Raw genomic sequence first — 27076 nt, 5'->3', positions numbered from 1 at the left:
GGACACCACTGGAATAGGGTATGGTTTAATCCCATGTGATGCTGAATATGATTAATGAAAATATTATTTCCAAAAAACTAGTTGTGAACTCCTCTGACTTTTGTCGTTATGCTGGAGTAGTATAAATAAACTGTCATTCCTCTTTCTTTAATTGTTTTATATATATATATGTATATGTAATGTCATTACTATTTCATTACAGTATTTGTATATAGGCGCCTCCGTAGCCAGGTGGGAAGGAGCAGCAGTGCATAGCACACGCTTCTTGATTAGACCGGGGTTCGAGCCCATCACCACCGAATACGGAGAATGCGGAAAGGTCAGGGAATGACCACCGCATATCCCGGAGCAATATGGCCTTAGTTGCTAATGCTCCTAAAAACCAAATAACAACAACAACAATATTTGTATATAATTCCTTGTTGTTACTATTTTCTCTATATATACACAGTGTGGTAACTGGATAATGAGACTGATGTTAGAAAAAAAATGATCCCATTTATGAGTAACTAATCTTGGATTATTCAAAGTAACTTCCCTTCCATGTCCACACAATGTATGCAACAATCACAGAGTTACTGAGACGACTGATAGAAGGCTGTGACTGGTATACTGTTCGATGTTCTTGAAAAAAAAAAAACAGCCTTTTAGTGTGATGCCTTGAGCTTCAGGAACAAAAAGACGTTACACGGAGCTAAGTCTTGTGAATATTACCCCAGGGGTTCACATCTGGTGAGTATGGGCTTGGCACACCCAGGGTCCTGAGCTGGATATCATTATTCTTCTCTTTCTTGGTGATTGTTTTCTACTTCTAACTCTCTCTCTCTCTCTCTCTCTCTCAGGGTAACTTGGGAATTTTTTTTTGGCTGGTGCAGCATAAGCCTCAGGCTTCCTTGCACCATATGGCTAATAATAATAATAAATAATATGGTGTGTGCAACATATGCAAACTTTTTTGCTAGCATAAAACTCCCAAACAACTAGAGTCTTGTGGCTTGGTGCATTGTCATGCAAGAGGAACCAACTGCCATCTTCTCCATGCTGAGGCCACACACACAATGGATTCTCTGTAACAAATATTTCAAAATGTCCAGGCAGCAGTAACACTTTGGCCAGTGGACACAAACTCTTTGTGCACAATTCCCTTGATATTAGGAAGTGATGAGCATGGTTTGATTTTTTACCTTTCTTGACAAACTTTTTTGGCTTGTGAAAACACCACATCTCGTCACCCATAACAATTGAATTCAGGAAGTTCGGTTTGCTTTCGGTGGCCTCAATGAGTTCTCTGCAGTGTTCAACTCACACCTGCCATTGATTGCCTGTTAACAAATGTGGAACATTCATTAACAGGCAAAACCACACACACGCACACACACACACAGACCTTCGTTTTCTTCAAATCCTGGGTTATTATTTGTTGAATGGTTTCTTTATTAATGCACAGATCTTCTGAAATCATTTGGAGCATTCACATTGATCATTGGTAATGATTTCTGCACCTTTTCAGTCAACTCCAGTGTTCAACCAGGGCCCAGATGTGTCATCTTTCAGTGATTCTCTTAAATCGGCGTAATGTTTATGCGACTCGAACACACACACACATGCACAGGACAGACATTCTCTTCATACACTTGCTTCATCATTTGAAATGTTTTCATGGCACTTTTGCCTAGTCAAGCACAACTTGACATTTGCTCTTTGTTCCATTGTTCCACCATAACACAGACACAAGAAAGACGTAGTTCAGCTCGCGCTATATTCTGAAATGGTGGCAGTTTCCGCTGAGCTTGACTGCAGTGCTCAAGGAACAATCACTCTTTCATTTCAAGTGTATGTCTAGCAGATGGCAGCACCAGTGCTCCTCTCATAACATCAGTCTTGTTTTCCAGTTTCCAGTCTGTATTACTGCCTTTACCTGTATTAAGTTGTCTCATTCTTGTATTACAAAGTTTTGAATTACAGTGTGATACTAATCATATCATGCTGTACAAGTATGTCAGGAGCCATATAACTAGGGTTTTCCATTTGACTACTTAATAATGAAACCAAATCAAATGAAGGTTTGGAGGTAAAAAAAAAAAAAAGAAAAAAAAAAGCTCCAATTACAATGAAACACAAAACTGAATTTTTAAACACCCTATCTCCATGTCCTAAGTTGAAGTTGGGTTTGATATTTGCATTCACTGATAAACTTGAATAGCATTCTTTTTCTGTTTGATAGCAACTTTTTTGATAACTAATTCAGTGGAAGGAGTGTGTGAGGGACGATATATCTATTTTTTTTTTTTTTTTTCTAACTTGCTTATCTAGCCTGCAAAGCACTTAAAGTTTGGTTTACTCATGCAACTAATGTGATCAATCTAAACAGGCAGACATTTTTGTGTATTCTATCTCCCTCTATTCTGTATTCTTAGAAAATGGTCCCCCCCCAAAAAAAATTTTTAAATTCCCTAACACATTAATTATGTTTGTTTGAGTTTTGCACTTTTTTCCTCACTACTGCAGGCTCCACCACATGATGCCTACATCATTACCCAACTGTTTCTCTGTCCAATAAACTTCAATGTAGGATGCCTTATCCAGCTGTGTAGGTGCCATTGTCATTTTTTTTTTCATTCTTTCCATATATGCATTTGTATTATTTTTTCAAACTTGCATGTATACAGTGTGCATGGAGAGTTGACAGCTATTTATAAGTAAATGCATGATTAAAAACTTGCATGAAACAAAATATTTTCCCCATCTGTCTGCAATGTCTTTTGATTGGTAGCTGAGAGCATAGTAATTCCTTCTTGCCATTATATATGTGTCCATTTATAATCAAATGTGTAAGTCTCAAAAAAAAAATCCAATTTTAATTTTTATAAAATTAAATTGTTCTTAGTAGGGTAAAGGGTATTTTAACTCAGTCTAAGGAATTACTAAAGTTAAGTAACATTATTCTTGTTACACAAATCTCTACTATATTACTGCTATTCTAAAAGAAATGTAAAAAGATATATGCATTAGTGTTTACCACAGTATTTGAAAAGGAGGTTCTGGAGTATTTGAAAGGAGGTGCAATTGTACAGCAACTCATTGTGGAGTGCTCCACTGTGAGAGAAGACCATGTGAGAAAGTTTTTGCGGTATTTTATTCAGTCCAGTAAAAGATCAGGAATGACCAAAAGGATAAGTACCATCCTGATATTTCTAATGTCTTTTTCATAATGGCTGTCAAAATGGCAACTTAACCAAACATTTATCTGTTTGCAAAGTGAAACTTAGATAACAAGGTTAAACTTAGTTAAACTTAGATAAAAAATAAATATGTAGTTCCAAAGCTGTTCACCTCTATTTAAGAAACACCTTTTAAAAAAAATTATAATGTTTAATGTAACTTGCAAGTAAACCTTGATATTACGAGCAAACTGCCATTTATCTGAGATGAATAAAACAACTGATGCATAATTTCTTGTAACATGCTGCGTATACATTCCTACCTGTCAACTTTTTCAGTTTTGTCAGAAGATTTATGGTTTTGTGGTAATTTTTTCTCTCTAGAATTTAGTTTAACATTTTGAATTTTTTTAAATTTTAAATACATAGATATGCACAAATATTGTTTAATTTATCAGTGTGAATTTCAAGGTCACCCTTAGGCACCTCTGGCTCTGCTAATGTTTAACACAGAAATCACTCACATGCTTTATGTATACCATTGATTCTTTTTCTTAGACAATAGCAGTGGCTGCAAGTTTTTGTTGATTCACTTGTAAATGCTTAATTCTTCTCATTGTGTTCTAAATGTATTGGGTGTCAGACATTACTGTGGGGTGGTGATGAAAGCAAGAATTATTTGCAAGAGTTTAGGAACATATACTGGTATATTGTTATCCTGTATTTCCAAGTCAGAAATAGGAAGTTGTGTTTGTATTTGTACTGATCTGATAATATATAACATGAAGAAAAACTCCATGTTATATATAAATATTACTGACCATTTGAAGCATGTTTGCAAATACAAACATGAATTTGTTGACTTCTTAATACATTAGATGCAGATGTAAAGTGTTAAGAAGGATAAAAAAATAGTTTTTGGTTGAAATTCATTTTAATTAATTTGTGATATAAGATCGGTAGAAAGATCCTCTGTTAAAGGAAAGTGTTTCCCCAGATTGGAAGTTGACAAAAAGTTTGGCTCTAGCAGAACAGAAGCAACAGCCATTTTGAATGAAATGGTACTACTTGACATAAATGCTGTAGTTCTGTGGTGTCTTCTAAATAAGCCGTTTTCTGTATCTGTACCATTTGCTCTCCACTACCCTGAGAGCAGCAAATGGTACAGATACAAAGATTTATTACATAATCATAATGTTTTCTTGGTATAAAATAGCTAGTACTCTGCTTTCCACACCTGATTTCAAAGGTGATTCTACTAGATCAGGGGTCAGCAACTGACGGCACTAACTTTTAGCCCACATGTATAACAAGCGCAGCAGGAGCGGTCGGGCAATGTGAATATAGCATTAGTTTCAGCGCAAGCCGCAAACACTTCTCAGTTTATGTGTAGCTGCACATCGCGAGTATTAATAAATAACACTGGTTTACAGTGTATCTGGGGTTTGAGTAAAAGTATGTGGCAGTTATTTATGCATGTTTACTGATTACTAAACCAAAGTCCGTTTGTTTCTATCACGTAAAGATTTTTCACAATTCATTAAGAAAATATTGCATAGGTATTATACACAAATGTGTACATAACTATAGTTTCTGCAGTAGTTTACAAGTTTCCCCTATATTCGTAATCAGTATCAAATACAACAGATTGTGCATGTTTAACCCCCACACACACACTGCAAGGTAGCGGACCTTGACCCAGGAAGGTAGAAAGCCCCCACCCTGCTCTTCTGGCCCATCTGTGATTCCCAGAATTTTATTTTCCGAGTGGAGTCTGGGAGACTCCTGTGTGTAGTTACGGGTTAAACTTGTCTGAGCATGCACTCACTTGTTTGCACAGTCCATTCAACCCATAGAGCCTATATAAGTGGCACATCCCTTATGCGGTCACAGTACTCCTGTAAAAACTGTCATGAGCTCTCATTGTGTGTTAGTTTTCTTTTAGTATGACAACCAGAAAGTGTATAAACAGTCCCGACATATTTTGTTACATATGTGGTTGTTTTGTTCCTGTAAAGCAGAGGCGAAATATTACCGGTTTTGTAAAAAATTCGTATTATGCATACTTTGACATAAAACTAGATAATCAGGATAAATTGTAGGCACCGCATAAAGTATGCCATGCATGTATCGAACATCTTTGGAGTCAAGGAAAAAAGGTGTGCTTGCCATTTGCTATTCCTATGGTGTGGTGCAAGCCAGTAACCCATGCCAAATGTTACTTTTGTGTATGTGACATTAAAGGTTACAATTCAAAAAATAAAAAGGACATCAAATATCCAGATCTACCATCAGCCATAAGAACGGTTCCACATGGACCTGATCTGCATGTAAAACCTCCACCAGAAACTTTGGAGTCCACATCTTCTTCCACCGAAGCAGAAGCTAGAGAGGTTAGTGAAGAGGAATGTTATCAACCAGAAAATATTTTAACGTCACAGCAATTCATGCAAGTCGAACTTGAATGATTTAGTAAGGGACTTAGGTCTTCCAAAGTATGCTGCTGAAATTCTGGGATCCAGACTACAAATGAAGAACTTACTTGCTCCAGGTATATCATTTTTCTGGTACAGAAATCATGAAAGGGAGTTTATACAGTATTTTTCACAAGAAGGTCCTCTCATATATTGCATTGATATTGCTGGTTTAATAAGTGCCTTAGGAGCTCCATCATATGTTCCTAGTGAATGGAGACGATTTATAGACTCTTCTAAGACTAGTTTAAAAGGTGTTCTCTTGTATAATGTAGATAAGTTGCTTCTGGAGAAAATTAAATATCAAGATCACAAATGGCAACTGTGGAGACTCAAAAGTGTTGTGTATGTTGTTGGGGCAACAGGGTGGGTACACTAAAATGCCATGCTTTATTTGTGAATGGGATAGCAGAGCTAAAGAGCTGCATTGGACAAAGAAGCAATAGCCTCGCAGGCGAAATCTTACACCAGGGCACTAAAAATATTGTGCACAAAAGTTTGGTGAAGCCAGATAAAATACTTTTACCTCCACTGCATATCAAGTTAGGCATAATGAAGCAATTTGTTAAAGCATTAAATAAGGATGGCAACTGCTTTTAAGTACCTTTGCAGTAAATTTCCCAGTTTATCTGATGCAAAACTTAAGGAGGGTATCTTCATTTGGTCCCCAAATTAGAAAATTGGTTTTAGATGGTCAGTTTGAAACTACTATGATTGACGTTGAAAGGGAAGCCTGGATTGGTTTTAAAAGTGTAATGGAAAACTTTCTAGGAAATCATAAATCACAGGATTATGAGAAAATTGTTCAAAATATGCTTGAAAGCTTTGCCATTTAGGTTGCAATATGAGCATCAAAATTCACTTTTTGCATGCCTATCTTGATTTTCCCCCGAAAATCTTGCACAGATGAGTGAAGAATAAGGGGAGAGATTCCATCAGGACATAAAGGAAATGGAGCAGAGGTACCAGGGAAGGTGGAATACAAGCATGATGGCTGACTACTGCTGGTGTTTAAAAAGAGAGAAACCTGGCACTGTACATAAAAGAAAAACGATTAAACTTTCTTTTCCAATAAAGAGACATAGGTCTGATTAATGAAAGTTTCAGAATTTTGATTAATACTTGTTAGTATTTATGAATTTTTTGATATATGAAAATGTAATCCTATCAATTTGTCATTACTAAATATACAATAAAGTTATATACTTTCGTAAAAAACAATACTTTTTTTATTTCTTAAATTGTGATGTATCTGGATGTGATAGAAAAAAATCCAAGTCATTTGAAATCACAGCAACATATTTTGGCAGTAGGACCTATTGAAATTCAAACCTCAGTGAACAAACTAAAATTACCGAACTAGTGTAATTAATAAATAATATTTCAAAAATATATTTTTTAATAAAATGCCTTCCCACTATTCCATTTTTTAACCACCCCCCCCCCCTCACAGCTTCAGCTGAGGTGCAGCTCTTCAGATTTTTTTTTTTTTTTTATTTAATTAGATCAAAAATGGCTCTTCACTCAAAAATGGTTTCTGACCCCTGTTCTAGATAGTATGGGGCTTTTGATGTTTTCAGATCCCTGTTCTAGATAGTATGGGGCTTTTGATGTTTTCAGATTGAATGACACAAATTAAATACTGTATAGCATTAGCAGAGGCATATGATGCAAGAAAGCAAGTTTATACAGTATCATCCAAAAAAAAAAAAAATTTCATTTCACCCAGCCATTCACTCCAAAAGTTTGTCTAGTTCTGCCTTAAATTTATTTAAGCTGCCAACTTCCACAATGACAGATGGAAGATGGTTCCAGCAATCAACCACCTGCTGGCTAAAGGTAAATTTTTGCACATTTATTCTGCAACTCTCTTTCCTCAATTTGAATTTATGCCCCCCCTCCTCAGGTACGTAATCTGAGCATGACGAAGAGTCCCATCAGCATTAAGCTTGCTCAAACCAATAGTTCGAGCATTAAACCATTATTGCTCAAGCCTTATACACCTCATTTAGATCACCTTGCAGGTACCTAGTCTTCAGATGCTGCAATTTGCAGAACTTAAGCCTTTCTTGGTAAGAGCAACCCTTTGTTCCACTCACCAATTTCATTGCCCTTCTCCTCCAGTAGGTCTACATCTTTCCTAAAATGAGGCCTCTACCAGACCTGTATGCAGTACCCAAAGTGTGGCCTGACCATTGCCTTATACAAGAGGATAATCACCTCCTTATCCTTGCTAGCAAAATTCCTGTATATCATTGATAAAACCCCATAAGCTGCTCTGTCGGCTTGTCTTCACTGCTCAGAAAACTTCATATCTGACTGCACAATTATCCCCAGGTCTTTTACATTCTCCACTGCCCTGAATGTAGTACTGCACGATTGGTGCGTTACTCTGGGGGTTACTGCTACCCATATGCAGTACTTTGCATTTGTCAATATTAAACTTCAGTTGCCACCTCAGCCCATCTGCTCAGTTTTTCTAGATCCTGTTGCATTGTCATTAACAGCCCTACCAATCTTTGTATCATCTGCAAATTTAGACATTAAGCCTGCTATACCTTCATCAGTATCATTGATAAATACAGAAAACAACAATGGACTCTGGGGGTCTACATTAATAACATTAGTCCACGAAGAGCAGTGTCCATTGATTACCACTCTGTCTTCTCCCACTCAACCATCCCTTTATCCATAGCAGCAACTTACCCTTAATGCCATACCGCTCCAATTTGTACGGTAGTCTTCCATGTGCAACAGTATCAAAAAAGCTTTACTAAAATCCAAGTATATGATATCAAAATTATTTTTTTGCATCCGGTTCCTTTGTGACCCGTCAATCAAATTGGTCTGACAAGACTTCCCTTAAGAAACCCATGATGTTTATGAACTATAACTGCAGTGCTTTTTTAACCAGTGACTCCATTATTTTCCAAGTATTTCTTATTGTAAGCTATACAGACAATACTACTGTTATGCTTTTTTGTGGGCTGCTGTATGTTGTTATACTGCAGTCCACAAAAAAACATCATTACAACATATTAAAAGAAAAGCAAAAAGGGGGTTATTACTATAGGCAGTCTTTGTCATGTAATTCATTTAGCTGAAGAAAAGTTTTCTACTCAAATTGAACCAAATTCATGTATTTAGTATATTATTTCTTGAAGAGAAGTGCTTAAAAAATAAAAAAAAAATAAACCCTATAGAAGTTTAAAACATTCAACAATGAGTCAGAGTCAAAAAATATATTAAAACATAAAGTAGGATCAGAAAGTTCTATGGCTGAATTTTTTTTTAAGCAGATATAATATATACAAATAATAAAACAATTTATTATACACTGAATTGTTCAAAACAGTGACCTCAGATTTATATGTATTTTATGTTAGTTAAAATGCTGCTGTGAAATCCTTTTTAGAAACTTTCTTGGTGGCATTTGTCATACCTGCCATAACTCAGATTTTCCAGATTGGAGAAAAAAGTAAAAATTACATGCCACAAGGTCAAAAAATCCAAATCCTGTTTTAAGTTGTTAAGAATATTTGTTTGTTCCTTTCTTCTAATTTGAACAAGAATTTCTATACATTTCTCCATATTGTTATACCTGTATTTTGTAAAATGAACTTAATTCATTAGACAGCATCTTCACAGATTCACAATTTAAATATTTCTCAGTGGAATTTCTGAGGGGTTAGAAGAACTGTTCTGAAAATTTATGTAAAGTACAATGTAGCTGAAAAGCAGTCAATCACTTGCCATACTTTATCATTCCATTCAGAAAACCAAAAAGTGAACAGTGATTTGATAGTTGGTAATGAAACACTGAACTTAATAAATATGCTTGAAGAAAAGAAAAATTAAGTTCTCTGAGCAGTGCAGACAGGCTGCAAGAGTAGCTCATGGTGTCTTGTCAAGGATATACAGGAATTTTTCTAGCAGGGATAAGGAGGTGATTATTCCCTTGTATAAGGCAATGAAGGATGTAGAGCTGCTGGAACGAGTACAGAGAAGGGAAACAAGATTAGTGAATGGAACAAAGGGTTGCTCTTACGAAGAAAGGTTTAAGTTTTGCAAATTACAGTGTCTGGAGACTAGGCACTGGGATTCTGATGGGATTCTTCAATGCTGATGGGATTCTTCCTCTTGCTCAGAATAATCACCTGAGAGGGCATAAATTCAAATTGAGGAAAGACAGATGTAGGATAGATGTGCGGAAGTTTGCCTTTAGCCAGCAGGTAGTTGGTTGGTGGAACAGACTTCCATCCCTTGTTGTGGAAGTTGATAGCCTAAATAAATTTAAGGCTCAGCTGGATAGGTATTTCGAACGAACGGAGGGATGAAATGGAAGTGGTGTTTTTTTTTTTTTGGCTGATGCTGAATAAGCTTGCTTTCTTGCATCGTATGCCTCTACTAATGCTAATTATATGTCATTGTCTGTTATTTATTTATATTTTTGTTATTTGCTGCCTTTTTCAGTTTTCCACAATTTTCAGCATTTTTCTAACATTGTAGTTATTTAATTAATGATTTAATTGGTCATAAAGTAGCCAAAATTGAGAGGGTGCTGCTATCTTTCTTTATCATATATTAGGCTATTTTCTGAGTTATAAACCTTTTAGCAAAGTTTTTACAGAATTAAAGTATGGTTCTTGTTCCATAGGTTCTATTTTATCAGCCATTTCAGTAAGGCTGATTTAATATTTATTATTATTATTGCAGAAAATCTAATTTACAATATGCCTTTTGGTAAAGTTTAAACTTATTCTTATAATTTTTTTTTAATACTTTTATTATTCCAAAAAAATTTCTATTATTGCTATTTCTCTATTCTTTATTGGATTTCTGTAATATATTACATCTGGTATTTCAGAATTTCTTCAAAATTACTTCAGACATCGCCATCTACTGTATTACCAGGATCCCTACTAAAATAGCTTTATAAAATGCTTTTTTTTTGCTTTTGCTTTCTGCTTGCTAACTCTAAATTTGATACCTCAAACTCTATGACAGTAATTTGAAGCAAATTGAGGTGCTATTGCTTTCCTCACTCTTCCTCCTTTTTGCCTTAATTTGGCAAATGCCTTTCCTTTTACTACTTTATAATTTTCACTAGTAAATACACCGATGAGCTAAAACATTATGACCAGCAAGTTGTTATGCAAATCGAAGCAACTGCAGGTGAACTACGGTGCATGCACAGGTCAGGACATGGTATAAAAAACACCTGATACTGAGCTCCGTTAGTCAGTGTTACTCTTGTTTTTCAGATGGAAAAGGCAGTGGACTTAAGCAAGTTCAACAAAGGACAAATTGTGATGGTCAGACGACTGGGTCAGAGCATATCCAAAGCAGCATGGCTGGTGGGGTGCTCACAGTCAGCCATGGTTAGTGCCTACCAAAAGTGGTCCGAGGAGAGGAAACCCATGAACCGCCGGTGAGGTGTTGGACTGACCATGGCTCATTGATGCTCGAGGTGAGCAGCAAAGGCTCTACCAGATGGTACGTGGCAACAGAAGGGCTACTGTGGTGCAACTAGCCAGTAATTGGAATTCTTAGACGGAAGTAATGTGTCAAAACACACAGTACATCAGACCTTGCTGAAAATGGGTCTGCATAGCCGCAGGCCACTCCGATTGCCCATGCTAACTATGGTTCACTGGCGACAGCGCCTACAATGGGCATGCGAGAATCGAAACTGGACCTTGAGTGATTGGAAGAAGGTCGTCTAGTCCGTTTATATTGTTTACCTGGGGAAATGATGCCGCCTGGATGCACCGTGAGACTAAAACAAGCCGGTGGCGGTGGTGTCGTGCTTTGGGCAATGTTCTGCTGCGATACCCTGGGTCCAGTCATCCATGTGCCAGGCACTCTGACGTCTACCACCTACCTAAACATCATTGCTGACCAGGTACACCCTTTTATGGCAATGGTCTTATCCTCTGGCGGCGCCGTCTTTCAACAAGATAATACACCATGCCACACCGCCCTGACTGTTCAAGACTGGTTCGCAGAACATGAGGAAAACTTCCAGGTATTGCCCTGGCCTCCAAATTCCCCAGACATCAGTTCCATCGAGCATCTGTGGTTTGGGTTGGAACAGCAACTCCAGTCTGCGGTGTCTCAACCATGGATCTTACAGGAGTTAAAGAATCTGCTGGCTACGTGTCGGTACCAGATAGCAAAAGACACATTTAGATATCTTGTAGCATCCATGCCTCGCCGGGTACGAGCTGTTTTGGATGCACATGGAGGATCAACATCATATTAGGTAGGTGGTCATAATGTTTTGGCTCATCAGTGTAAATCCACATGCAATTTATAGTTGCATTCGCTTTCATTATTTTTGATTCACTGCTATCTGTCAGGCTAGCTGTTATACTGATAATTTGCTGTTAAATTTAACATAGAATGATGTTGCTGCTATAATTTGGACCTAGACTAACTAGCAAATAGCAAACAGAAACAGATAGCCTTAGCTAATTAAGTACTACAAAAACCTTGGGAGGTGCAATATGGCCACAGACGCCGATGCGCCAACAACTACCAAATCAAAATCAAAAAAAACCTTAGCTAATTATTGATAGGATATATTAAGTGGTGCTAGCCCTCGCCAACGTACCATCCAATGTATCCAATAATCAGTAATTTGTTTCATCATCATTTTATTATTATATTATTGTATTTTATTATTAATTATGTGTGTAATTATCGGGTATAACACTGAAGTCCCACTTAGGTTACTTAAATATTTGGCCTTATGGCTCAATAGGTATACTTTAACTCTGTATACCTATATTGCTATTTTATTATTAAATTTCATTTGGTATTTAGGTTCCCTTTGAATAAGGTTCAATAAACAGTGTGTGTGTGTGTGTGTGTGTGTGTGTGTGTGTGTGTGTGTGTGTGTGTGTGTGTGTGTGTATACAGGTAGTTCCCGACTTTATGAGTTAATTCGTTCCTAGCATGCGGTCATAAAGCAGGAATTTATTTTCCATAGACATAAATGTTAAAAACAGGGGTTACGTTCTCAACAATGGAATTAGTTAACTAATTAGTTTGCTTAAACAATGATTGATTTATCCAAAGAAATGAAAAAATAGCCTTTAAAATCAAGCAAATTATAATAATAAAGAAATTATTTGACTTACAAATGTTAAAGAATGTTTATTCTTCATCATCATCGACTAAATGCACACTCGTTGATCACTCATTGTTGGTTAGTTGCACAAGCAGTAGTCTTCTTCAGAAATGCTTCAGGAGGCATTTGTTTCCAAAATAATCTTCTCTTTTCCTTATAAATTTCATGATAGCATGCATAAGCATTTTTTTAACAGCACACACAAATTGCAACTAACATGATATGCGCAAGTGAGATTGCAACTAACCGTGTGAAGTAACAAGTTTACGAAACTTAAAAAAAAGGATTGAAGAGAAGATTCCGAAAATTTGTTTTTTATATGATTGAAGATTTCAGTGAAAGGGAAACACATTTCACATAACGTAAAAACCCACACAATTCCAGCTATCGGTATTTTCGCAAATACAATAACATTGAGTTTACTACCCATTTATAATTGATTGCACTAACAAAAAAGTCTAATAAACTGGAAAGTGCAAAGTGTTTTCATTGTTTTATGGTTGTGACCTCCAGAAATGTGCTTTAGAAAAATATCACCAAGACATTCAAAATTAATTCTTATAACAGAATGTATGATGATGAAAGTGTAGTGTATTTTAATGATTTGAATTGGTAACTAATACAATTTACATTATAAAAATGATCTTTTAGAGAAATAAATAGTTTAGTTATATGTGAAAATTTCAACTTCCGAGATCTTGAAACGAATAACTAAAAAACATGGTATTGGATTCACATTACAATATTTTCACAATATGATGGCGTCTCTGGAACGGATTAATTTATACTTGATACTTGGGGGGGGGACTCTTAAACCGTAAAGCGGGAACTGCCTGTATGTACATATTCATACTCCTTTGAGCCACACATGAAAAAATGTATATACATGCATATTTATGGAAGGGTTAGTTGATGTATCTTGTGAATTAGGGCTATCATACAGAAAATGCCACATTTTGTTGAAAGATTTGACTGTGTGGGTGATTACCTCAAAGTTTGTACTTTGAGATCACAAGCAGAAATAAACTTGTTTGTCCTGTGTGCTGGAGAGGGGCAGCTCATTGGTGGCATTGCAGAACTGCAGCACCGCAGTTTTTTAAATCTAAATATACGGAGTCAATGGAGTTATATGAAATTTTGTGAAGAACAATGCAATGCAATGAATATTTTTATTAACAGCTTCTGCATATAGTATAGTAGTAGTGGCATGTGATGCAAGAAAGCAAATGTATGAGCTTATGCAGCATCAGCCAAAAAAAAAAAAAAATCACGCCATTCCCTCCAAATGCCTGTCCAGTTCCTCCTTAAATTTATTCAACCTATCAACTTCCACAACGACAGATGGAAGTTTGTTCTAGCAATTAACCACCCACTGGCTAAAGGCAAATTTCCGCACATCTATTCTATATCTGTCCTTTCGTAATTTGAATTTATGCCCCCTTAGGTTCGTAATCTGAACAAGTGGAAGGATCCCATCAGAATTCAGCGTGCTGAACCCATTCAAGGCCTTATACACCTCAATCAGAACACCGTGCAGGTGCCTAGTCTCCAGCTACTGCAATTTGCAGAACTTAAGCCTCTCTTGATAAGAGGATCCCTTCATTCCCCTCACCAATCTTGTTGCCCTTCTCTGTACACGCTCAAGTAAATCTACATCCTTCCTAAAATGAGGCCTCCAGACCTGTACGCAGTACTCAAGGCGTGGCCTGACCATTGCCTTATACAGAGGGATAATCACCTCCTTTTCCCTGCTAGCAAAATTCAAAAAAATAATAATAAATAAATAAAAAATAAAATAAAATAATAATTGCTTTATTTAATACAAGTATTAAATAGAGGCCTGACCATCCAGGCCCAACCATAGCCTAAGGCCTTTAGTTCATGGGAAAATAACTATTTCCAATAATCATTTCAATAACTGATGATATTTTAAGGAGTCCTTATGTGCTATGATGTGCTCTTACAAAGGGGTGCTCTTACGAAGAAAGGCTTAAGTTTTGCAAATTACAGTGTCTGGAGACTAGGCACCAGCGAGGTGATCTGATAGAGGTGTATAAAGCCTTGAATGGTTTAAGCATGCTCAATGCTGATGGGATTCTTCCTCTAGCTCAGAAAAATCACCTGAGAGGGCATAAATTCAAATTGAGGAAAGACATGTAGGATAGACGTGCGGAAATTTGCCTTTAGCCAGCGGGTGGTTGGTTGGTGGAACAGACTGCCATCCCTTGTGGTGGAGGTTGATAGCCTAAATAAGTTTAAGGCTCAGCTGGACAGGTATTTTGAATGAACAGAGGGGCGAAGTGGAAGTGGGTTTTTTTTTTTTTTTTTTTTGGCTGATGCTGCATAAGCTTGCTTTCTTGCATCAAATGCCTCTACTAATGCTAATGTAATGACTAGATCGTGGATATAGCTTAGCTTACTTTTTTCAGCACTCACCTCATAGTAATCTGCTTAGTTTGTTGAAAGTTTTGCCACATGCATAGTGGTTAGGAGATTCTAATAACTTATGGGGATTATAAATTTAAAAACTAAGTTATGGGCTATAAAAATTTTTCTAAGAAAGGAAAATGCATCTTCCGTTCTATAATTGTTTAATTAAAATAAATTAAATGAATAAATTTATTCATTTAAATTCAATTAAATGAATAAATTTATTCATTTAAATTCAATTAAATGAATAAATTTAATTTATTTTAATTAAACAACCATAGAATGGAAGATGCATTTTCCTTTACCTCATTTACCTCATTATATACGAATGTAAACGTTGAATACACATTAGATATTATTTGGGATATGTTAAATAAAAACTCAACACCGATTAATTATACGAAGCTGCCCATTAAGGAAATTTTTCACTTAATTAAACTATTAGCTGAGGCTAACTACATCACCTTTCGAGACAAGGTGTACAAACAAATTTTTGGATTACCAATGGGTTTGAGCCTGAGTGGCTTAATGTCAGAGATCTATCTCTCAACGATTGAACAGATACATTTGACACCTTTTCGTCCCCGTATCACATACTATGGGAGGTATTTAGACGATGTTCTAGTTATTACTGATAGTAGTACTATCCAAGACATTTTACATTCGTTTAATAACATTCATTCTAGACTCAAATTTACATTGGAAAGGGAAGATACGAATACTAAGTCATTAAACTTTCTAAATTTCACGCTTACCCGTGACTCGAACAAAATACAATTTAGCATCTATCGAAAACCCACAAACACCGGTATGCTTCTTCATTATAATAGCTACCACCCGTTCACCTACAAAAGATCGATTATCTTTAATCAATTTCTAAATGCCTATAAATATTCAACGACGGATTCTGCTTTGGACTCAGAAATACAAATATTAACTAGCAGATTCTTGAACAGGGGTTATCCCATTAACACAATAAATCGAATTAGGGTACAAGCTAAGGATAGGATAAAAAATACTACACCAATCAACAATAGTAATATCAAAAAATACTTTATTTCTGTCCCATATGTTGAACAGTGGCACAAACAACTTAACAGATTCTTTAAAGATACCGAATTTAAAATTATAGCTAGGCCTATACGGAAGTTACACACTATACTGAACAATCGCTCGGTTCTTTCCGCGTTCGCAACACAAATTAATGATCTAGTATACAACATTTCTTGCGGTGATTGCGACTCGTCTTACCAGGGTTCGACGCGGTTTTCTCTTAATATTCGTGTAAATCAACACGAAGCCTCAGTTCGTGCTTCTCGTTCAGCAGCGTCAGAATTAGCCTTTCATGCCATTAACGAAAAACATACTTTTTTATTTAACGAGGCCAAAATACTTAACGTTCAACGTAATTATACGCGACTATTAATTGCAGAAACCGTTGAAATTAAATTACACGAGAATTCTGTTAATGTTCGGCGGCCATATTTGATCTCCGATGCGTGGACCTTTACGTGCATGCGCGAAGACATATAATCACTATTTAAGTTGCAGGTTTAGCCTGATTCGGTAATTTTCATTCCTGTGATCACGACAGTCGGTCGAAAAGCATTGTCAGCTTCAGGAAGGAAAATCGTTTTGAATATTTTCGTTAGATTCTTTTAATTGCATTAATTTGAATTTTAATTGTTTTGAATTGATTTTGAATTGTGTTAAATTGATTATTTAATTATTTATATTTTACTTTAATTATATTTATAATTTACTTTAATGTACCGGTAAGTTGTCGATTTTTTCATTTTTTCCGTTTTAATTTCTGGAGGGTATCATACGGAAGTGTTCCACGTACTATATTGAGGTAAACTCCTCTTATTAATTTACTAATATTATTATCAACGTAGAACATATTGAGTATTACAGCTCTGATTCATACTATCTATTACTATCTATATCTACATCTACATATCTTATAACCAAGGCAATTTAATGTAACTTTAAGAAGCAGTACCCTCCATATATCAGAGTCGCAAGCTGCCACTGGTGCTGGATCATATCTAAAAAGGCAGAAACTTCTTGAAGACATAATGGGAGATGAAAGGTAGATTTATTGTTATGAACCATAAATAAAGCAATAGTCATCCCAGTGGAAGAATCCATCTTCTTCATGTCCGAAAACAGGTCAAGTCAACTGTGAAGAGCATGTTGGTTTGTTTGAAAGAGAGGGAATTATTTATCAAGAAATTGTCAATCAGCAGTACTTGTTAAGCTCCTTGTGTATTTGAAATGAGGAGAGATTGGAATGAAATCTAGAAAAGTAGAGTAATTAGGACTGGTTTTTGTACCACAACAATGCACCTGTGACTTTTTGTTCCCTGAGAAGAAATTTCAACTTCATGAATGTAAATTTAACGACACTTACAAGATCCCAACAGAATTGCAAGCAGTACTGAACGTGATCTCAAAACAAGTTTCAGTAGTGCTTCCAGCACTGACAGAAATGCTGGACTCTGTCTGCTAACTCTGAAGGGGACTGTACTAATCTGTGACTATGAACCAGTCCAGGAATTCTTCAAATAGGCCTCTGGGGTTGGGTATACTCATACTATGATTTTTAGTGTTTTCCACCAACCATGGAATAAAACGAAAGACGAAAAACCCAAATTTTTAAAATATTTAATATTTACAATAAATTATTTACAAACAAAATATTACTGATAGTAATTTTAAAATAAAACAACTGTGATATACAGGATAATAATAAAATGCCGAATTTAAAATGCAATAAAATATACTAGGTTAAAAGCGCTAAAATACTAACTGAAGCTTTCAAAGGCTTCTGCCTTCTTTCTCAACAGTGTGTTGAGAAAGAAGGCAGAAACAACAGTGTTTCTCAATACTGTTGAGAAAGTGTTGTACTGTTGAGAAAGTGTGTTGAGAAAGAAGGCAGAAACAACAGTGTTTCTCAATACTGTTGAGAAAGAAGGCAGAAGCCTTTGAAAGCTTCAGTTAGTATTTTAGCGCTTTTAACCTAGTATATTTTATTGCATTTTAAATTCGGCATTTTATTATTATCCTGTATATCACAGTTGTTTTATTTTAAAATTACTATCAGTAATATTTTGTTTGTAAATAATTTATTGTAAATATTAAATATTTTAAAAATTTGGGTTTTTCGTCTTTCGTTTTATTCCACAGTCCAGGAATTTTTGTCTCACCCTTTGTATGCAAAATTAAAACTAGCATCTTTTTGAAAAGAAAAAATTGTATGCATGTGTGTACACACACACACACTCACTCACTCCTACCAAAGGTCATGGGGTCCTTCTAGTCACAAACAAAACATGTACTTGTTCTAAGTAATTGATAGCATGTTGACCCATTGTGGAAGATTTTCTACTAATTTCTAATAGAAAGCTGGTGGTATTTTGCTCTGCTAACAAAGGCAATCATCTTACCCTTGCCCTAATTCTGCATTCCAGTTCTTTTACTTATTTGGAAATAAATTACCAAATAAATAAAATAAAACAAAATATCAACTGTGTTTCAACTGTGTATCCTGACTTTTGGATCACCCTGTGAATTTCTGTTTTGAAAGGTTTAATTGGAATGCTCATATAATACATTAATCCAAAAGTAATGTTTATGAGCTTGAGTTTCTAATATGAATTAGAAAATATTTATTTTTTAAATATTATAAAAAAACTATTGATGATATGTCAAAATTTGGTTAGGTATTGCATCCGGAGATTTTACCAGCTGTGAAAAACTCTCTTCTTAGAAGAATGTGACAAAATCTTTTGCTGTTTTAAAAGATGTAATTTGGTATGATAACTGGAGAATCTTAATTATTTTTTTAGTCTAGTATGCAATTGTAACTTCTAGAAAGCTAAACCAAGGTGTGGAAATTTCTTGATGTAGAAAATTGAAGTTTAATTAACATGCTCATATTTTTTTATTAATATGAAAATTATTGTTATCATCATGAAATAACTACATTTTTATTTCATATGTAGATCAAAGAATACTTTTTTAAATATTAGAAAAAATTGTATCAATGATAATTAAAAACTATGCTCACTTCTCTCTAAATATTGGAGAATTATAATTAAACTATATCGCTTTGAAGGTCATTAGATGGAAAAACAGCTAATTCTGTAAAGTTGAAATTTAGAATTGTTAATAGCCAGGCAATATGGAAAGGAATGACAGAAGAGCACCAGAAAGTACCATTGCAAAAAAAAAAAAATGGTGCTATATACTGTATAAGAGTAAATATCTATGCAACAAGTTTATTCATATAGCAAATGGTACCTGTGTCAAATGTTAATATCTGTCAAACTGTAAGTGTTATTTCCACTGAAAGACTGTCAACTTTATACTAGATTTATAGAAACATCAATTCTTGCTCATAATATTACCTTTGAAATGTTTTATCAGCATGCAGCAGGTGCATTTTTCTTTCTTATGTAAATTATAAAATACTTTTCTTTTTTCTAAAATAAAAAAAAAAAAATCAATGGTATATCAAAATTTGGTTAGAAATTGCACAAGGAAATTTTATCCAGCTGAAAAACTTTATTCTTAGAATGAATATGTCATAAAAGTCTTTAAGTGTCTTAAAAAATGTAATTTGCTAAGATAAGTGGAGAATCATTACTGATTCTGTAACTTGAAATTATGTGGTCTTTAGAAAATTCAGAAATGTCATAAGCAGCTGTATTGTTGGGTATGCATTACTCCATTCTGCATAAAAACCACAATATCTCAAGCTTAAAGGTTGGGAGTAACATGTTGAATGATGACGGGTACATGGTATTGTAGAATCATGCATTACAGAATCATGTGAGTTGAACCTCCTCAAAGAAAGGTGGTTTCACTGTTAGGTTTATTATAACAGTAGAGCACAGATTTACTGTTATAGGACATAACAGTAAAGTTGTGCCACAGAGTAATGTAAGGAATTCATTGGACTTTCATTGACATGTGGATGTGACATTTTCCACATCAAACAATCCTGAGTGTTGTTGTTACTCTTCAGTTGGAAGTGTATATCACTGGTCTATACAATGTTCCAAGTCTAATTACCTGTGTTATCCATCACCATTTTAGCCAGGAATTGAAACAGCAAAATCCAAACATTGATCAGGATTACACGAAGTTAGCTGCTGCACCAAATGTAGTTCATACACATTATGTGCTGGGCTCTTTGTCATTGTAACAACAATCTCATTAACAGTACTCGAAGAAACTAGTTTTCTTTCTCTGTCATAGCATAAAGGGTAACTACCCAGCTCCAACTTCTGTGCCATGTTGAGTAATCCATTTTGAGATAGAGGCCAACATCCTTATATTTTCTGTTAGCGATATTTGCAAAGCATACTGAGTAATTTCTGTATTTGTTTAATAGAGCTTAACCAACAAAACATCTTTCAAGAGATAAATTCACCACAAGTCTTGTGGTAAATTTTTCATCTCTTGAAGGATGCTTTGTTGGCTAAGTATACTCAACACACATTCTTGTGGCTCTTCCAAAAATATGTCACATGTTGTTGGACTACAATTTACATAATTCTTACACATCATGCTATTTTCTCCAAGGGACACTATAGAATTTTTTTTTTCACACATCATCCGTTTTCCACATTATGTGACTTTACTCTAAATTTTAGCTTTGTGCAATTAGCTATTTTCCATCTATAGGCATTCAATGCAGTTCAGTTATAACTACCTGTATTTTAGTTTTATTACTTTGGTTCTCCTTTGCTGTTTTAATTTATGGTTACTTTGAAAAGAAAATCATATAAAGCTGGTGTGTGTGTGTGTGTGTATATATATATATGTATGTATATAAATTTTTTTTTTTTTTTTTTTTTAGATAACCTAGGATCTTATACTCCATTAAGTCCTCTTCCACCACTCTCATCCTCCTCTCCTTCTCTACCATCATCGTCACCACCACCACCGCCGCCGCCACCACTGCCAGAATTTGCTACCATTTCTCATATCCCGCCCCCTGTTCCTTCTTTGGAAAATGATGGACTAGGAAATTTAAACTCTGTCCTATCAGAACCTACTCGTGTAGCTTCAGCAGCAGACAGAAGTGCTCTTCTGGGATCCATACAATCCTTTAATAAAAATAGTTTGAAAAAGGCAACAACAAATGACCACAGTATCCCAAGGACATGATAGATAAAACAATGTTTATGCTTTGACAACCAAAGATTTCGATGCTTGTAAAAGGTCTAATAAGTTCCTACTTTTGAAGAACATAGTGGAAAAAGTGGGTTTTAATATAAATATATATAATGCAGTTTTAATTAATTTTATTTTTCATTATGATTATTAACCATCATTTGATTTACATTAAAAAAAATGAAATAGTTCTATTTTAAATCAGGATTGTCTGTGGTCACAAATGTAACTTTTATTAAGTATACTAAACAGTATACCTTGATATATATTGTGCATCAGTACAAAACTAATTTATTATAATAATGCTCATTCAGTTTATAATCATATGATGTGTTGTGTTGTGTTCTTTACTTAGTTATGACTTTATATTCAGCAAGAAAGTACTTCTAAATGAAGAAATCTACACTAGTATATAGAGCAGAAAAATTTCATTTAGTGTCCTAGAACAGTTTAGTATAATATAATTTTAAAATACACAAAATTTTTGTACAGATTTCTTTTTTATAGTATTAATCAAACCAGATCAATCTATAATTTTTTCACACAGTAGCATAATTCTTCAATAATAATAATATACAGTCATTGCAAAGTTTGACCTTTGCTACTTTACCCACCTACAAACAATTGACAGGAAAGTGACATCAGATAGCAAATTAAATTAATATTAGTTTCTTGAACTGGTTGAAAGTCTGTGACAAAATAAAATAACTTCAGTTAATTAGAACTTTGTTTATTCTAATCTACATTTCTGCAAGACCAATCCCCCCCCATATAACAATCAGCAAGCTTTTTAGATGCTTTTGACTATCTTTTTCCATTTGCTGTCAGTCATGTTTATTGCCTTATCTCTAAACTTATTGGTTTCCTTGATTTCTCTTTTTATGATGTTCTGTTATCTCAAAACTACTTCTGTTGTGACCTCACTCTACCCTTGTGAAATTGCTGACTTGTCATTTTTTGCAGATTGAAAAACATAATATTATATGCTTTTCAGGTAATCAAGTTCTGGTCTTCCAACAGAACTATATACAACTACAGATCAGATCACCTGGAATGCTATGTTTATTCTGTAAGATTGCTCAGATTATACTTTTAATTGGTTTTACATTCTGTTTGTAGGTGTTTGAATATCAATATTATATTTTTCTATTATTCCTAATTGTTTGCTTATCTCTAATGAAAGGAAATATGATAATGGGAAGTTGGTAGTGCAATCTTTATAAAGTGTCTGTTCCTTATTTTCATTTAGAATTATTTTTAGTTTATTTAAATATTTTGGGTATCCATTTTTAACTAATGTTTGTATAATCGAATTCACTTCCTCAGATAAGTTGTTTATATGTATCATTTTTGGCATTGTGTATCAAAGATTAAGAATTTCCTTTCTTAACATTAATGGACAATTCAGTTTGTAATTACTTTTTCCTATAAAGACAGAACTAAATAAATCTATTGCATGTTTTTCCTCTTGTGATAAATTTCTTTTTGGAGAAGCAGAACTTCAGTTTTTAGGATGAGTTTGTCAATTGTGAGTTTTAATTTTCTCAATATGGTCACATAATTTTAGGTCACCTTGGTCCCTGAAAGCAGGAATCCCTAAGAATCATATTTTTTCTCATCCCATTAATTTTGCCTGCTGACAATGGCATCACCATCAGCCGGAAATTTCTGATGTGTGGTGCCATTCTAGCACTTAGGTTCATTACCACACATTTTGTGCTGTGTTGGTTGTTCATATATATGCAAATCAGATTCTCACATTCAGAAACTCTGAATTCTATCCTGCCTTTTACTTTAATTACATGTAAGGTTATGCACTATTTTCTAATCTGCTGCATCTGTCAGATCAAACTGTAATTATGAAAATGGATGTTGAATATTCTAGTACTACAGTTAGTAGTTACTAACGTATAGCAATGTGGAATAAAAGTGGGAGGGGGTAAATTATTTCTGACCAACTTTCATATTTTGCACAGGAATTGTCAGACACGTGAGCAACAAAGAAATAGATCACCTTAATTAAACAGGTATGCAGCCTTGTGATGATGCTGTTGATGGCATTTACAATGACACAACCTTGTCTTGTCTGTCACAGTAGCCAGCTTAAGCTGCTAGCATCTGAGAGAAGTGTTAGGAAATTTCTTCACCATATATATATATATATATATATATATATGAACACCATGCAACCATAGTAAACTGTGGTTGCATGATCACAGGGTCATTTTTCTCTTGCTAATGTCCAGCAGAAGGAATCAATGCAAAGAATTGGAATAGATCATAGTCATCAGTGTGCCTGTACAATGAATTGACTAATAGTTTGTAGCATCATTCCAGAAGGCACAACCATGGGGAGCACCCCATGTTCTCTAAAAGGATTACCATGTCAGAGCAAAGAGAGCAAATCAAGGAACAAAGTCAGTACTATTCACATTGGTGGCTGGATAAATGCCACTGCACACTGTTGATTTGACATATTTTTTTACAAGTCAACAGTAAATGAAGATCCTGTTCTAGCAGCAGACACATTCAGACTGAAACTCAAAACTCATGGCTAATAAAGCAGAATACAAAACTGATTTCTTGCTTTGCTTGAACATATTTTGATTGACAATGCTTATATACATGAGAACAGAGTTGTTAGCAAACCTTATGAAACCAGTATGCAGTGTTATTTTATCAACTAAAAATACATTATTAATATTATTCAACAATTCTACACACACACACACACACACACACACACACAGTGATCAATGAATTGTGATCTCCTAATCCGTATAGACCAATGGTTCTCAAACTTTTTTGATTCGTTGCACACTGTAAACATAAAAATTTTCTGGTGCACTCATGTACAAAATTAAAAATATGTTAATATATTTTAAGCTATGAATAAAAATAACTTAAACTATAGAAAACTATTACTTATCTTATTTTAATAAATTAAGCATAGTCATGTGAGACATGAGCTTGATGTTTTTTGGTGACCTTTTCAATGTCAGGACATATATGAGATAAACACCCTCATTTCATCTTCAGTGCATTGGAGTCTTTCTCTTTTTTTGAATTTAATGTTAGTTAGTGAAGAAAATCGTAATTCACACAGGTATGATGTCGAAAACTGCATCAGAATGGAGAAAGCTTTTTTAGCTACTGAAGGATATTCTTCTCTAATTGAAATCCAAATTTTTTCAGTAGACAACTCTTCATGTTTTATGTTTAGTTCGCGATCACCGGATATAGAAGCCAGTTCTTCTTCTTCAGATAATTTCAAACCAACATCGTATGGAATTTTTATGAACTGGTTTTGATCCCAGTCTTCTACATTTAATGATGGAAAATAAAAGTTTAATTTCTCTTCCAGAGTTGTCAAATGCTCAACCACGATAGGAGTCATTTCTTTTATATGGGTTTTATGTAGCAAAGGAAACATTTCAAAACTACTATTTCTAGCTCTATTTTTCCAAATTGCTATTTTTTTCTGAAATGCAATTAGCTTATCTACTGAAGTTAGAAAGTTTTCAATTTTATCTTGCATACTTGTATTGAGCTTATTAAGATGCATAAATATCTCTGTTAAATATTCCAGCCTGGAAATCCAAAATTTGCAATGAAGATATTCACAAAAGTGCTCTTGTTTTTCTTCCTCAAAAAATGCAAGCATCTGTTTTCAGAGTTCATATACACAACATAGCACCTTCTCCTTGACAGCCATCTCGCTTGTGTGTGTAAAATTAAGCATCTATACTGTGAATCCATATCAATACAAATTTGCTTAAATAAACGAGTCTTTGATGGTCTGCTTTTAATGAAATTAACCATTTCAACAATTTGGTTTAAAACTTTTTGTAATTCAATTCCTAATGTTTTTGAAACAAGGACCTCCCTATGTAGAAAGCAATGAGTTGTAATAACACTGGGATTTTGCTGTTTTACAACCCTTAGGTTCTATGAAACCCTTCCATGGAACCTATCATAGATGGAGCTCCATCCGTACAAATGCCAATGCATGACTTCCATGAACATTTCCATTTTTCAAGGTAAGCGGTTAAAGTATTAAAGATGTCTTGACCTCTTGTAGTACTTGGCATTTCTTTGCAACAAAAAAAATTTATTTACTATTTGGTCTCCATCAACAAAACGAATAAATGCAAGTAGCTGTGCTTTGTTACTGATGTCGGTAGATTCATCAATTTGCAAAGCAAAATCTGAATTCTAAAATTTATTCCATACATTTTCTTCTATGTCAGCTGACAGTTCTGTAATTTGTCTGTGAATTGTATCATGTTCTGTAATTTGTCTGTGAATTGTATCATTTTAGAGGGGGAATTTTGCTTATTTCTTGTAAATTTAAACCAAAACATTTCCCAACATTGTTTTAACAATCTTTCTACATGCCCTCAAAATAATTGACTCTGGTAGAGTATGTGACAAATTTTTTGTGCAACCATTTCAGATATCTCATAAGAAGCGATTTGAGCCTTTTCAGAAACTGTTAATCTTTTTTTAAAAATGTTTGCTTGTTTCAATTGCTGCTCTGACAATCTTTTGAAATAATTTGAATCTTTTCCTTGAAGATGTGAGTGTTCAGTTGTAAAATATCTTTTAACTTGCTAGGAACCATGACTTTGATGTTTTTTCGCCATGCACAACACACAGTGGGAAAGGCTTATCTTCGTTTCCAGTCCAAGTTCGTTCGTTCGTTGTTTGGTTTTTAGGAGCATTAGCAACTAGGGCCATATTGCTCCGGGAATATGCGGTGGTCATTCCCTGACCTTTCCGCATCCTCCGTATTTGGTGGTGACGGGCTCGAACCCCAGTCTAATCAAGAAGCGTGTGCTATGCACTACTGCTTCTTCCCACCTGGCTACGGAGGCTAAATAACTGTTGCAATATTAGCAATTAGGTCATGTTTTAACTTTATTGACATTTGTTGCTTTTGAAGTAAGCTCACTTTCAAATTCACAGTCGTCAATGCTACGTTTCATCTTAACAAATTTATCTATTTTTATGGGGTGCTATATGTCATAAAAAATAATAGAAAAACTGAATTGTATATACATACAACACTCACATACAACATATATTGAATTGCACATCTAACACAATCACAGAGAACATGTAGCTTATTCGTAGTTGGAGAGAACATGTATCCTATTCCACTGTCTGGCTCAAACTAATATAAGTGAGTAACCAGCCTGCATTCTAAGCAGCCAGCCAGCCACACACACACACACACACACACACACACACACACACACACACACACACACACACATTTTGAATGCATTTCAAGCAGCCACACACACATACGTGTTTTGAATGCATTTCAAATGCTCCTTGGTCACGTTGCTTGCTTGCTAGCTGTGTACAATAATAACTGCTGGTACCCTAGGGGCCTAGCCTAGCTATTAATTGATCATGAATGTAATAAATCTCTATACAAATGGGTTTCTTCTCATTTTTAAAATATACTTTCATAATATTCATGGCACGCTGGTGCACCAGGGTGCACCGTTTGAGAAACACTGATGTAGATTATGCCACATGGCTTGCAGTATAAAAAGCCAAACAGCTTCATATGCTAGAGCAGTGGTAATTGCATCTGGTCAGGCAAGTCTAAGTGATAAAGTAGCACTTATGGGATGTAGTAAGTTTAGAAGGGCACGATTGCGTGAGCTTGTGCA

The 27076-nt window shown here is 34.9% G+C and overlaps 2 protein-coding genes across 2 annotated transcripts in view; one reads left to right on the top strand and one right to left on the bottom strand.

Moving 5' to 3' along the window:
• Positions 1-21383, top strand: part of LOC150086896 (PX domain-containing protein kinase-like protein) — a 257528-nt gene extending 236145 nt beyond the window's left edge. The window contains exon 15 of the mRNA XM_090372315.1: positions 21073-21383. Coding sequence (XP_090228441.1) covers positions 21073-21383 — 311 coding nt within the window. The remainder of the gene's footprint in view (positions 1-21072) is intronic.
• A 3004-nt stretch (positions 21384-24387) lies between these two features.
• LOC150086895 (protein ZBED8L-like) lies at positions 24388-25053 on the bottom strand. The gene has a single exon (XM_090372314.1). The coding sequence runs from the start codon at positions 25051-25053 to the stop codon at positions 24388-24390; it is 666 nt and encodes a 221-aa protein (XP_090228440.1).
• Positions 25054-27076: the final 2023 nt, after the last annotated feature.

The sequence above is a fragment of the Mastigoproctus giganteus genome, chromosome 4 (genome assembly GCF_048544385.1).
Source record: "Mastigoproctus giganteus isolate SK-2022 chromosome 4, ASM4854438v1, whole genome shotgun sequence".
NCBI lineage: Eukaryota > Metazoa > Arthropoda > Arachnida > Uropygi > Thelyphonidae > Mastigoproctus > Mastigoproctus giganteus.
The sequence above is the reverse complement of the archived record's forward strand: the minus strand, read 5'-3'. Positions and strand labels throughout refer to the sequence as shown.